This window comes from Gobius niger (genome assembly GCF_951799975.1).
Source record: "Gobius niger genome assembly, chromosome: 19".
In the NCBI taxonomy this organism is placed as follows: Eukaryota; Metazoa; Chordata; class Actinopteri; order Gobiiformes; family Gobiidae; genus Gobius; species Gobius niger.
The window spans coordinates 4578531-4593949 of record NC_136870.1 but is presented as its reverse complement, the minus strand read 5'-3'; the positions used below and the strand labels follow the sequence as shown (position 1 = coordinate 4593949).

Sequence of the window (15419 nt, the reverse complement as noted above, 5' to 3'; positions counted from 1 at the left end):
TTGTGCAAAATCAACTTTTTCTAGCTTTACATGTTATTATGTCATTCCCTCATTAAAAACATGCCTGAAGTGTTGCCTTGGCACATTCACATATTTTTGAGTAATCTGTAAAAACTCTGATGGCGGCCATTTTAGGGATAGGTTTGCCTGAGTCCTCCTAGGAACGCCCCCACCTCCTGGAGACGCCTCCGAGCTTTCGTCACCAGCCGAGTGACAGGCACTCCCCCTCGGGAGTGCCTGTCTAGATCGAATGGAGGAACCTGGGTGAACGGAGGAACTGGCATTCTGGAATCCGAGGACTGGACGGTCTGTGATCTTGGCCCGTCTGCTGAGGGATCCTTCGGCCCTGGGTCTCTATAGCCTGTCCGTCCATGGGAGTGGATCTCTCCTTCTGTGGTTCTCCCCAAGGTTTCTCTTTTGTCCTGCCGGGTTTTTGAGTTTTTCCTTGCCGTACTGGAGAGTCTAAGGACGGGGGACGCCCACGCCGCTCATCGCTACCTTTGGACATTATATTTGCCTGGATTCACCTGAACTTTTAATTGTCATATTTATTGCTGTGTTTTATTGCCTTGATGTTTGTTGCAGCCCTTTGAGGCGACTTCTGTTGTGATATTGGGCTATACAAAACCATTAAACTTGAAACTTGAAACCAACCACTGCTCCTCAGCAGAACCCCCTCCCCACTGATGCCACAGACAGCGTGTAGAGGGGGCGTGTCGGAAAGGCTCAGAGGTTCTTAAAGAGACAGAGGCCTATTTCAAGACATTCCCTACAGCCATTATGAGAGAGACATTTTATACAAGGCAGTTATTCTGATTTACTGCATTTACAGACCAAACAGAAGGTTTCCTCATCATTGTAGTGTGATATAGACTGGTGCTATGTGATTGAAAAAAGCATAATGCTCCCTCTTTAATGAATGTACAGACCTTTGGAGGTTTGACTTTAGATAATAAGTAGCTGTTTGTGTCCTCTGAGCTAAACGCTAAATCGTATTTCATTAGGTTTCAAATATGTTAATGATGAAGAACCCACAGAAATGATAAAAATGTCAGAAAGACATTCAACAACACCCCAAAGCAAAGATATAGAAAAGCTCCACACAATGACACCTTTCTATTATGTAAAAAAAATGCACCTAAGAGGACAAACATGCACAATAGGCTAATTCCTGTGTTTTTTACTCACTCCCCCTGTTCTTCTCCAGACTGTGGTTTGTCTCTCATTTCGCCGTGATACTTACTGAAGTGTGTTATGAAAACCAAGGCGCTAGAGACTGATGGTTTGCGACAACGCGGCGGCGAGGTGCGAGCGTGGGAGTACATGTAAGGAAGCCCCGGAGTGCCAAAAAGCATTCCCGCGCTGTGACAGGCTGAGCAGACGAGCGGCTCTGTGATGTGGAAAGTGGAGAGCGGGGTGACGCCTCTCCTCACAAACCCTGCCTTTCCTCAGCGCCGCTTTCACACGAGACGCCGTCTGCCGGCGCCGAGTGAGCAGCGGAGGCGGGCGGGGAACACAGGCGCTGAAGACGGAGCTTTGTCAGAGGTAAACTTTTACGGGCTGACAGGAAGACGGGGAGCTCAGATCAACATAAAGTGTATGGGACAGCACTCCTTTGATAATGCCAATATTTATTCACGGTAAACACATTTAAACTTGGAATAGTACTCGGTTTAATTACTTGAGTAAAAGTACAGATACGGCCTTATGTCAAAAATCCTGAAACATACCTTTAAGGTACAAATCACATCTAGTAAAATGTTAAAAATCAAGCCTGGACAAAGCTTTGTTCTTGTGGTAAGTCCGTGAAAACATCCGCATATCGCCACCTACTGTCCTGGAGTGTGCATCACAAGGCTTTCAACACAAATACTTCTCTTCACGACCACCTGCATTTTGAAATTGTCGCTTTCAGAGTTCGTTTTGACGTCACACACTGGCAGTTGTAAACCAAGCAGGTGAACCAGGTAAGGCCGCTGTGGTCAGAGGTGTAGCCTGCCCTAAGGCTAGGCCGGCAGCTGCCTGGGGCCCCCAACAGTCAAGGGCCCCATGTACCAAGCCGTTATTCAGAAGTATGCAGTAAACGCTTGATACAGTCTTCCTAATGATTTTGGTGATGCAGTTACATCATGTGTCCACCAATGCTCTGTGGCGCTGTTTATCCCCATCCTGCTGCTGTTTTAGTGAGTCACGGTTCCCTAATGTTAACTTATAGTTTTATTGTAACACTTTTCCAGTTAACCAGTTTATTTAACACTTTCCATGACCTAACGAACCTCAGCTTCTGTTCTGAGGAAAATGTATGCAGAGAACTGCATTATGGGAGTTGTCAGGTGACCCGCTCCTGTCCAAATGACATGCTCTCTCCCAGTGCGCAGTACACGGAGCGGCCACCAGAGGAGCCCCCTACTGACATTCTTGCTTGGGGGCCCTTGGTACCCTGGTACGTCACTGGCTGTGGTGGGTCTATGCTGAGAACCTGGTAAATGTGTTTGTTACAGCCTGCATGCTAACCTTGCTCTGATTTTGCATTGACTAATCAGCCACGTGCTAACTGCCGACCGTCGCACGGGTGTTTAACAAGAAAAAACAGCGAAACGCGTTGATAACTTTCCAATTTTTAAAGTTTAGATAAATCTTCCATTTAAAATTGTGTGTTTTATATCCATGAGTTAGCACAGAGCTGATATTAGCCTGTGTCATGCTTTTAAACTCTTAATATTTATTTTTAAAAGTCAACACATAAAATGAATGTTTTTTTTGCTTCGGGCTTGCTGCAAATGTGGAGGGGGGGTATTACACATAATACGCTGATTGGTTAAAGTTATGGAACTTAAAGGCACACTGTGCACACTTTTGGACTATACTGTTGCCATCAGTACAAAACATGCTCCTCATAACCAGCTCAACGCAGAAAATGCTATTTCGGCAGTGGGTAATCAGAGAATGGATGAGAACCTAATATATTTTTGTTGTATGTGAAGTCCAACGTGTAGATGGTGAAGAGAAACGGTGAGAGGACGGTGCCCTGAGGGGCTCCAGTGCTGCAGCAGACGACCAACTCAGACTCACGGCTGTGCCGCTGACCCCCCTTGCAAAACTACGTGCTATAATCTATGTATCAGCTGCACTTTATTCCCTGTACGTCACTTATTGACAACCTGCACTAGGGCTGTAACTTTACACCCCGATATTCTACTTATATAACCTGTTCTAATTTTTATCCTATTTTTCATTTATTATTATTCCCTTATTGTTATAATTGTTTTGCTTTACTTATTGTACATTTTCTTTACTATTGAACTGCACGTTTCCAGTCTGTTTTTTGCACACTCTGAGTGATCTTGTTAAATGCCGATTGTAACAAGTGAATTTCTCCATTGTGAGATCAATAAAGGATTATCTTATCTTATCTTATTCAAATCTCAAATTCTGCAGACTTTAGTCACATCTCCATGGAGACGAGCTGGAGACGTACCCACTCCTGGTAAAGTTACAGTCATGTCTTAGGAGAAATGAGTCGCTCGCAGCAAAAACACATGTTTGTAAATTTAGAAGATATTTTTCAACGACGAAAATATCTGTCATAAAATAAATTCTTGTTTTTCAAGAATATAGTTTATTTATTAGGGAAACATTCTACGCGGCGTGGTTTTTAAATACATTTTGAGGCGACTATTCAGTATTTTGTAACTAAATCAAAGTGTTCTCCCCAACTTTACTCATCAGCAGCATCAGTATGGAGAGTATGGCACGAGTCTTTACAAACAGGATCTTTAAATGTGCTTTACTTTCTTCACTTTGTTTCTTCATCTTTGGTACCAACAAAAAACAAAAGTGCAGTGGCTTTGTCTCATCACTCTTTGTTTGGTTCCAAGAACAGGAAACTGTTGTAACAATGAAACAAAGAAAACATTCAAAACGATTTGGAGATTAAAAAGAAAAATAGCTTTATTATTCTGCATTTTTAATATTTTCAGTGCAGATTAAACCATGTGTGCGCTCCATAAATATCTACGTCAAGTTGAGAAAGAACCGCTGTATATTTGGAAAGACCAAATGCAGTAACAGTAATACAAGAGCGAAGCTGAGGGGGCGCACAGGTTAAAAGGACCCAGATTCTGCAGAGTGACTCTTAAGCTTCTCACGTTCACGGCTCAAACAGAACTGGAGCTGCGTTTCATTTGGATCTACTGACGGAAAGCAGTCGAGCAGTTTGGAACCACGTGATTTCAGCCTCTGCTCTACAGAGAACATTCACTCAGGGCTCATATATCAGCTACAAAGATATTTTCAGAGGATTTGGGATATCAGTTTTTTCCTTTAATCTCTTAACCCCGCCTTAACCGGGCACATTTTCCCCAGGTCAGCTTTACCCAAATCTAAAAGCTTCTCTACCGGAGTTTACAGCCTCTTACAGGCCAGTGCAACGGCTCATTTGAAAGCCAAGATTGTTGCTGCAATGTCACTTTTTGGACGCATTTTTGATGCTTCTCTTTTCATTTTGATGTTTTTTTTGTCGCTTTTCGTCACTTGTTTTAAAAAAAAATCATTTTTTGTGTTTTTGTTGCTTTTTCATGTCTTTTTTGGTCGCTTTCCCTGTGTTTTCATCCTTGATTTCGCCCCCTCTTTGTTGCTACTTTGACGCTTTTTTGAAGAAGCTTTTAGATTTGGGTAGTGCCAAACTATAGAATATGTGCTCGATTCTTAAGCCAGCGGCTACAGATAAAATTCAAATGTCTTTACGGGGGATCAAAACTCAAAAATCCTCCAAAAACCTTCCAAATGTTGAAAAATGATAAACCAAACTGACCCTTTACAATGTTTATTTTATGAGTTATTCTCAATCCAAACGCTTAAAGGGACTACATGGAGTTTTAAAATGTTAAAATGATGTATCTTCCTCCCCCTAAATGTTCCAGCAATGTCCTAATGTGTAGAATGAGCTCAGACCGGAAGTGCCGTCATGCACAAGCTTAATATAGAGTCTGCAGTTACACATAAGACCTGAGGTGGCAGTAGTGAGTATAAAATAACCAACTTGCATCTAGTCTCTCTAAGTTTGTCAGGAAATAACTCCAACATGGCGGTGCTTCCTGGTGGATAAGCGCAGGAAAGGCTTCATTCACAAATACTGACAGGTTTGGTATCCATGTGTAGCACGGAAGGCGACCGAGATGACGCTGTAATCCAAATATGGTCATTTCCATTGATCCATGTGCAAGACACACTGACGATACTTTGGGGCTGTTTTCTCAAAAGGAGGTTTTCTGTGCATTCTTGAACATATCTTTAGTACTATTTAGTAGCTCCTACAGCAGGGGGAGGCAAGTTTTCTTAACGGAGGGCCAATTTTTATCATTGTAAAAAGACCGAGGGCCGAAGCCGTCAATTTTAGGCCAAAGTAAAGCACAACACTGGAGAAATTAGCACCTTAAATGAGATAAATGACTTCAAATTGCTTGAATAAAGGTTCTTTGTGTTGCCAATGGAACAAGCATGAACCCCACAATCAGACAAATGAACTTTTACTTTTAAACAGATTTGTTTTTCACTTGAAATTATACAATATAATCTGAATTAAGAGAATAATGACTTGTTCCATTGGTGATAAGATGTTTTATCTGATCTAAGACCAGAACAAATCTACTCAAAACTTAGATTGAATCTCTTAATTCATGTAGGTTTCTGTCATTTCTTCCTTAAAATGTTTATTATTTTTCCAGTGCACTTTCTACAGATGCCAGAGTTGTGCATAATATGATCTAATTGGGTGTATTGACAGTATTTCTCCCATTTAACCCTAAAAATGCTAAAGTACTTTCTGATTTCTGTCATAATATTTCTTAAAATCATCTTGAGGGCCAGAGGTTCTGTACTGGAGGGCCGGATTTGGCCCCCGGGCCTGACGTTGCCTACCCCTGTCCTACAGACTCCACACTTACAGGCTTTCTTATGTTTTGAGGGATTGTTTTATATCTAATTCCTGCCTGATTTATTGAGCTTTCAGCCCCATTTGCTTTCAGGCAATTTTTTTTATACACATTTTTTGACTTGGCTTATTAGCTTATTCAAAAAGTAAACAATGCCGTCTGAAAAAATCTTGGTATTTATCTTTTATCCTCTTATGTATCTGAAACTTGAAAATACTGCATGCACTTTTGACCGCAGCGTTTCCCCTTGAGCCATCTGGGAACGCCGTCATCACTATTTCCAATACTTAAGTCAGTTCCCAATGTTCCTGAGGTAATGCTGGGCTAAAGCTCCGGGCTCGCAGTGGCAGCCGCGCCTCCTCATGTCTGCAGGGGAGGGGTCCCGTCCAGCAGCAGCGTGCGCAGCTCCAGGGGGTCGGTGAGGGGGAGGGAGCAGCTGAAGTCCTGGCACACCAAGGCCCGGGCCGCCCCGCTGTCCTCCGGAGGGCTCAGGGTGGACAGCGAGGGGAGGCGCGCCCGGAGGAAGGAGTCCGAGGCGCCGTCGCACAGCATCAGCACCTGCCGGCAGAGGAGAGAGCGAGGTCAGCGGCGCCAGAGCGGGATCCACAACAGAACGTGGCTGTGGCGTTTAAGAACACAGCACGAGCAGGTCGGGGAAAGACAAAGAGGCCATGACGGCTCCAGATACTCCTGCAGAGACGATGGAGACTCTCACGCGGTTCCTTTCACTCATCTGCACAATAACAGGTGCAAACACTATCTCTGTCTTCCTCTACCTCTGTCCGCGGTGTTTACGGCACACTGGGGCGGGGGCAGCAGGATGCCCTCATGGCTTCAGGTGCAAAATAAGTAAGGATTAAACAACGAGGAGCCGTGCATTAGACGGTTATAATGCACGACGCGGAGTCAAGAACACCACGACGCGCAGCGGAGTGGAGTTACTCCTGCATTATAAGCGTCTAATGCACGGCTCCGAGTTGTTTAATCCGCTCCCACAAACGTAACATTTATAATAAATGTGTTTTTCATTGACTAAACTCACTTAATATGACAGACTACGGGACTATTTTGTGTGGGTTATTAGCCGGTCACTGAAGGCTGGTCTCAGAGCGAGTCATTCTCCGCAGCTATAGAGTTCGGGAATGTCCACAGTTACCATGGAGATCTGCCATCTTTGCAGCTGTTAGCAAACATTTCCATAGACTAACATTAGCTAAAAACAGTATAAAAAGTGGAGGAAAAAAAACAGTGGAACGACTCCGTTAGCTGCTGAGATACTGCTGGTAAAAACATCTTACACACTGTGGTCTCCAAGTGTTTTAATGTGAACAATAACTCCAGTATTTTAACTTGTAAAATCTCCATTAGTTTACAATGGCTGCTAATCCCATAATGCTTAGCGATATGACGTCACATTCCCAAACTCTATTACGAGGATCTCAGTCAGGCTCAACGACACAACATCAGCACAGAATCACAACACAACAGGACTAACCCGGAAACACTTTTCCCTGGAAGTAAACACCGATATGCGGCACTCGTGGGCAGGAGTTATTTCACTTTTACGCTGTTTAACCTGAAGCTAAAGCTAGCTAGCTCAACCAGCTCAACTGTTTATGGAAACAGCTGCGGTGGAGTCGCTCACACCTGGGCCCCCCCAACTGAAACTTTTATGTTTGACTTTACTAATCCAGACAAATATGTTTAAATGCAGGATCATTTTATGTACGCCTGAAAATCATGAATAGCCTTAACCGTTTTCAATAGAAATGTAAAGCTCATATGTTATTAACAGTAGCTAACCTAGCTGCTCACTCTCCTCTACAAACATTTAGCAAAGGTTTGGTTTTGGCCAAAAATGTTGAAATTAAACAAAATCCATCTCATTCGTTCCTGTCAGTCACTAATTACGCCTTTATCTGATTCAGCTGTGTCATGCGTTGCTATGGCGATGCCACAGCGGAATGACATCCCAGTGATTTAACTACCGGACTACGTGTGCGGTTATACCAAAATAATGCACCTGCCAATCAACCAATGGTATAAATGTGATTAATTCACCGCGGAATTATTATCAAGCTCAGAGGTAAGGCAAGGCGAGTTTATTTGTAGAACACAATTCAAACACAAGGTAAAGTGCTTCACAGTTGCATACAACTACAAGAAAATAGACAACATCAATAAAACATCAACATAAAATTCATCAATTTCAGTCAAGAGTGCAGATAAAATACTTTCAGTCATATGCACGGGCAAAAAGAACTGTTTTCAGCCTGGATTTGAACATTGTCAGAGTTGAGGCCTGTCTCACATCCTCGCGCATACTCGTCGCTATGGGCGGGCCATAGGGGGCCGTGCCCGTCCCCCAAGATGCTTGTGCCCCCCCCCAGACATAGATGTGGTGTAGTCTACGTGATACGCAGGTATACGCCGCGTAACCACGAGAGAAGACCTGCAGAATTACTGTATAACCACTGCAAATTGGGCAAAGATACATATCACGCATTCGCACTGTGTCATTTTTGCGCTTTTTGCTCGATTAGAGACCAGCCCACACTCCACAACAAGTAACTGTTTCCTCCCCTGACACGGAGAGAGGGCATCCCTCTCTCTCTTTCTCTGTCTCTACTGGCACGGTTCCCTCTAAGCTGCTCCCGTGTTGTCTGGGCACAAAATAAAATATAGCTGATATGATATGAGTATTAACGATCATCCTCCGCTCTGAGAGTCCACAATGTCGGCCTCTTTATGCTCATTTCCCCGTCCCGGCTCGAGAGAGGCTTTTGGCGAAGGCAGTGACAGGTGCTCGTGTGTGTTTTACTACAAAGCGCTGAAGTCGAAAAGAGCCCGTGTTCCAAGTGTGCGTTTTACACTCAGACACTGGAGCTTTCAGTGAAGGCTGAGAGAGACTGAAAAGTGGACACGGCTACAGCACTGACCGAGCTATGTTCACGGTCCAAAAACGGTGGCGCGAGTGTGGAGGGGAGTGTGGGGGGGTCGTGTGGGGGGGAGTGTGGGGGGGTCGTGTGGGGGGGAGTGTGGGGGGGAGTGTGGGGGTGCAGGCGCCCGTTCTACAGTCCCAGAGTCCGGTCGTTTTCCACACTCAGAAACGTGTTTTCGTTGCATCGGCGCAGTATTCTGCACAGACGCAAGGCCCAGCTCATTCAGCTGCTTTTGAAAAGGACCTTACTGTATGAGGACCTCACTCATACAGTAAGTTCAAGTCTGAGTGGAAGGATGTGTTGATGAGGAGGTTCAGCTCGGAGAAACACCACCTGCAACTGTACTGACGTTTGTGCCAGGAGGACTCATGTTACAGCTGTAGTTGGTCTGGTCATATTTGCTGTTGATTATGTTTAATGTAATGAGTGTGCGCCAGGGCTACACGAACACCATATGAAAAATATACATTATAGTAATACTAAATGTGCCCCCCCGTGGATTTCATATGCCCCCCTTAAGACTGATGTCTGGCGACGGGACTGTCCTCGTGAAGACTGTTCCAGATTTTAGCTGCATGAAACTGAAACGCAGCCTCACCGTGTTTATTATTGACTCTGGGAACCACCAGGAGACCCCTCCCTGAAGTTCTCAGGGCCCGAGATGGTTCATACGGCTCTAACATGTCAGAGATGTACTTTGGTGCTAAACCATGAAAAGACTTGTAACAAGCAGAGCTGTTTTAAAGTCTATTCTCTGAGTGACAGGAAGCCAGTGCAGAGACCGGAGCACTGGACTAATATGGTGGTATTTCCTGGTTCTTGTCGGGACTGGAGCAGCAGCGTTCTGGATGTACTGCACCCCTGACCGCTTGTTTATAGAGAGGCCAGTGAGCCGCCGTTAGAGCAGCTTCTTCAAGATTTGAATGCGCTAGCTGCGTAGAGTTTAGATCTTAGGCCCAAGCACGTCCAGAGTCCCACACTCCAGGTCTTTTCCCGTATGTTTCTAAAGCGGAGAGGTCATCACTTTGATACCAGCGCTACACCAAGACCATCACTTTATGCTCTTTCTCTCAGAACAGTTTGAACTCACAGTGGGCTAAAGAAGTAGTGTTTATTTAGTGGGTACAAGTATGGAAAATGCAGCCCAATGTTTGTGGTGTGGCTTATATTCAGGTACGCACAATAGTCCAGAATTTCCAGTACATGCGTATCCGTATGCATTTCAAACAGAGACCATAAATCATCTGAATACACTATGAAGAAATACTTTGGTCCATGTTTTGACTACATTTGATATAATAATGACACATTTTGGGCAGTGTTAAAGGTGTTCTTTCCCTCAGTGTGTGATAAAAGTGCAGAGTTTATAAAGAGTCTGCCCTTAAACCTGGAGCGGACATGGCTAAGATCTCTTCCTTGGTTTCTGTACTGACTGATCCGCACTCACATGAGAACTAAATAACCCACACTTATCCAAATAAGCCTCGTTAATGCACAAGCCAGTGTTCTGGAGCAGCTCTCCGGTTGAAACGATGAGGCCACACGAGCAAAGCCAGAACAATCCTCTCCCGGATAACAGCAGGGCACCGTGGGTCAGCGCCTTCCACGGCTCTGTGCTCAGATTCACCAAATAGCTTCGTCATTCGCCATTCGTGTGTCCCGCCTGGGGCGCTTCGGGTCCCGAAAATCACTTCCAACCCCGCGCTCACACCAGCGACTCGCCAACCAAGAGGAAATCCTGCCAAACCCGAGGTGAAGAGGGGCACTTAGCATTCAGCCTAGCGTGTGGCAGGTGAGCGGCGTGGCAGGGAGCGCTGGCCTCGTCCGTCCTCAGAGCGCCTCGCCTCAAAAAACATGCCAACGACGAGAGCCGGGTCCCAACCGTGAGCAGTCTCCTTCTTTCTGTGTTAGGATACTTGTTTATGAAGCACCACATGGCTCCTGCACTGACTCACAAACTGAAACTTATCCACAAATACAGCCCGTGCATCTCAAGCTTTTAACTACTTTTTTGATGGTTTATGGTTTTCTGGATATGGTAGGTTTACACATAATTGCAAGAATCGCTTAAGAATGTCCGATGCGGCACCGAGAAGCATCAACAGAAGGTTTTACAAGTGTGTTGAGAAGAATGGACTTTGACAACGCGGCTGGAGTTGTATTATGAATCTGTGGTATCACCGACTTCTAAGCAGTGGAATATCTCAGCGCCATAAATCGTACGGCAAAAAGCTCCTTACAGCTGACGTCGGTTTAAAAAACAATGGCGCGTGACCAAAGCGTTTGTCAAAAGCCTCTGCGGGTTGTCAGGGCTGAGGATGGCTGCTCAAAGTCGCTCTGTTAAGTTTAGTGTAGCATTTGAATGAAACTTGGTTGGACATGCTAGTGGGATAATAATGAAAAATGGAGATTACTGCGCTGGAAAAACCTGTGTAGTTTGGACTGAATTTTGTTGCTGTTCAGCCATTTCTGTAGTTGCTGAAATGACAATGGCTGACCAATAGGAGGAGCAGTGATGGAAAGAACACTTGTATTTCGTTACAGAATACCTACCTACCTACCTACTTACTTACTTACTTGTTTTACATACTTAACACATTGAGCACTGCACTGTTTTGGGGATTTAGCTGTAGAGTGCCAACAATCCAGACCATTTTTCATTATATTTGTAGCACCACAGCATATTCCATATTATAGCTATGGACAATGGCTCATTTGAAAGGCGAGAGTCTAAGCTCTCCGTAATTCTACGTGCCTCGGTTCCTGAGAAATCCAAAGCTAAACAGAGGCTAGTTTTGATCATTTTGATTTTTCTAGAAGTGGAGATAATTAGTGTTTTATGAAACACTCTCCTTTCCGATTGACTCCTCTCTCCTCCTCTTTCCTCTCTGGACAGACACTAATGTCAATGTCAATGTCAATGTCAATTTTATTTATAAAGCACATTTAAAAACAACCATTGTCGACCAAAGTGCTGTACAAGAACAGTAACAATATGTACAATAAACACAATAAAAGTTAAACACAGGTAATATATAAAGGCACAAACTGTATCTGGTCTACATGGAACCGAAGGCCAAGGCAAAAAGATGAGTTTTTAATTTAGTTTTAAACTCCTCTACAGACTGAGCCGAGCGCACATGTAGAGGAAGGCTGTTCCAAAGTTTAGGGGCCGCCACTGAGAAGGCTCGGTCACCTCTGGACACACGCTTGGATTTAGGAACAGACAAAAGAAGCTGGTCAGCAGACCTCAGAGCTCTGGAAGGACAGTAGGGCTGCAGCAGTTCTGACAGATACTGAGGTGCCAGTGAATTTAGGCATTTAAAAACAATCAACAAAATTTTAAACTTGATGCGAAAGGGAACTGGTAGCCAATGTAAAGAGGACAGAATGGGAGTGATGTGCTCCCATTTTCTTGTGCCGGTCAGCAGGCGGGCTGCGGCATTTTGGACTTCCTGCAGGCGCTGGAGGGATTTAAGGTCCAGCCCTGTGTGAAGGGAGTTACAATAATCCAGCCTTGAAGTGATGAAGGCGTGTATCGCCTTTTCTAAGTCTTTTTTTGGCAAGTAGGCCTTAATTTTCGCAAGAAGTCTTAGTTGGAAGTAGCTGGCTTTTACAACTGATCCAATGTGTTTTTCAAATTTGAAGCAAGTATCAAAAGTCACCCCAAGATTTTTAACAGTGGGGCAGATAAAGGAAACAAGAGGCCCAATAACACTGTCGGTCTTTTGGTTTGACAGGGGGTTGCAACTTCCGAATACCGCTATCTCTGTTTTGGTTTTGTTCAGAGACAGGAAGTTTGAATTAAGCCAAGACTGGACGTCACTCAGGCAGTTTGTCAAGGTTGTTAAGGAGGTTTTACTGGTGTCGACTGTAATTGGCAAATATATTTGAATATCATCTGCAAAGCAGTGATAGGAAACATCACTGCTTTGATAGGAAACATCACTGCTAAAGTTTCTTCCCTAATGTTAAGGGAAGAAACTTTATGTTGACATGTTATGAAACACCGCGTGCATCGATCTCTTTTTATAGCGTGTGCATTTAAACAGCCTGGGTCTCGGATTGAAGACTTTAACAGGATGTTTCTCAGCCGCCCTTGGACCGATTTTAGCCATTTAAAAACTCAGAGAAATGTTAAAATCTCAACTGTTTTGATCTGTCCATGTCAAACCGCTCTGCTTTGTCAAACACACTCCAGAGAGCGAGAGAGAAGTGTCGGGTTTACAGCTGTTCACTACACAACACCACGCCCCCTCAGACTAACACCACGCCCCCTCAGACTAACACCACGCCCCCTTAGACTAACACCACGCCCCCTCAGACTAACACCATGTCCCCTCAGACTAACACCATGTCCCCTCAGACTAACACCACGCCCCCTCAGACTAACTATGATGATGATGTGTCTTAACAATTCTTAACAAACTTAACAATTCTCAACACGAGATTGAGTCAACAAACTCCACCCACAAAAGGTTTGCATTTGACCATTAAAGCCTAAAGTGTTGAAGCAATATTATTGAGTAGCTTTTGTAACTTTTTGTAGCTCGGTTTCTTGCGTAAGCTCGGTTGTCCAGGAGAGTTCCGTTCGATCCATTTAGATGAGTTTTGTAGGTCTTAGCTTTCAAATGAGGTGTCACTGGCCTGTAGGCTGTGACCTTGTGGATCTGGAGAAAATGCACTCGTGTCTTCTGCAGCACTAAAAGCCACACCTCATCTGGCGAAACCTGTTCAATTGCCCGCATACAATTGGCTCCGGCAATCGCATCTATCGACCGAACTGTCCTCCCGTTAAGTGTGCCGCGGATGGCCTCTGGAGCCCGTACCCCCGCCGTCCGCGATCCATTCTCTTCCATTAGCCCGCATTGACCAGTACAGCTGTGCCCTCTGTAGCGCAGCCCGTTAGCACAACAATCGGAGGCCCCTCTGCTCTCCGTCCAAAGTGCCCTCAAGTGTGCCACTCGGCCATTTAGGAGTCCATTTGTGCTGGTCGGTCCCAAGAAATGGAGCCATCAGCGTCCGCACGTGGAGAGGCCTTTGGGGTTTGGAGCGCTAGCATTGTCGCTAATGCTACGATTGGATTCTGTAATGTCACACGGCTCTCTTCACATGAGCGCCTCTGCCAAATAAAATGAAAGTGAATTTGTGTGTGAGCGATTCTATAATACGGGTTACATTACACTTGTAATATATGAAGGCGAGACGCTGCAGGTCATTAGGGAGAAAGAGATACATGTATAACATTTCAATCGTTTTATGTTCAAGAGTTTGGGGTCAGTTAAAATGCCCTTATTTTTAAAGAATATTCAATGAGGAAAACATTAAATGAATGAGAAATACAGTCTAGATATTGTTAATGTGGTAAATTACTACACTGCGTTCCAAATTATTATGCAAATGACATTTTTCAAAGATTTTCTAAATTGTCAACTCAAATGAGAGTCAGCATAATTTTCAAGTCTTTAACTGGTAGAGGATCATTTAAATGTGGTTGAAAAAATGAATGTAGTAAAAACCTCAAAATCCACTGTTCCAAATTATTATGCAACTCATCGTTTCAATACATTTTACAGCTTGTAATTAACTGAAAATGGTCATTTGTTGAATTTGTAGCATTAGGAGGTCATACTTACTGAAATCAAAACCTATTTCAATCAAAAAACATCTTAACAGGTCAAGTTATATTTTACCATAGGAGCCCTTGTGTGATAGCAGCTTCAAAATTCTTAAATCCATTAAACTTGTGAGTTTTTGGACAGTTTCTACTTGGATGTCTTTGCAGGATGTTAGAATAGTCTCCCAGAGCTGCTGTTTGGATGAAAACTGCCTCCCACCCCATTTTTTTGTTGAGGCTCCAAAGGTTCTCAATAGGGTTGAGGTCAGGGGAGGAGGGGGTCCACATCATGAGTTTCTCTCCTTTTATGCCCATAGCAGCCAGTGATGCAGAGGTATTCTTTACAGCAGGACATGGTGCGTTGTCATGCATGAAGATGATCTTGTTAGGGAAAGCACTTGTTCACATATTACACAGATTTGTGATAGATTCAAGTCACAAACATATGATCAAGTATTCCAAGGTTTATGAATCAGCGAATTTTTAGTAAATGAAACCTGTAAAAATAACAATTTTGACATTTTGGGGTTTAATGCTGAGTAAATCAGGCAGGACTTAAGGCCCGCGCACACCAGAACAGAGTGCGCCCCGGCTCATCATCTGGAGTGCGCTTCAAAGGCTCTTTTCAAACCGTGCTGCACTTTAAACACGTGATTTATCCATTTATCATGAATAACTTTCACCCTTGGAATCTTCCACAAAGGAAATTGCTACATTTCCATGACGTAGTGCGTTTAGGAAGTTGACATCTTTACAAACGGTACCAAGGATGGTACAGTTCTGTGAATGGATTCGCGTGGGAAAAGGCGTGCAAAGTAAACTTAATCGAACTCCTCATAGCTGTAAAACCGTTGCCATGACAACTAACGGAGGATTTCCCCCACCAGCGGCCAACCTTTTTTCCTCGCCTTTCTAACTGTCAAGTTC

The 15419-nt window shown here is 44.1% G+C and overlaps 1 protein-coding gene across 1 annotated transcript in view; it reads right to left on the bottom strand.

Annotated features, from left to right (window-relative positions):
• Positions 1–6239: 6239 nt before the first annotated feature.
• spata20 (spermatogenesis associated 20) overlaps positions 6240–15419 on the bottom strand; it is a 98595-nt gene continuing 89415 nt past the window's right edge. Inside the window, exon 16 of the mRNA XM_079577954.1 lies at positions 6240–6491. Within this exon, the coding sequence (XP_079434080.1) occupies positions 6294–6491 (198 nt within the window). The 3' untranslated portion in view covers positions 6240–6293. The remainder of the gene's footprint in view (positions 6492–15419) is intronic.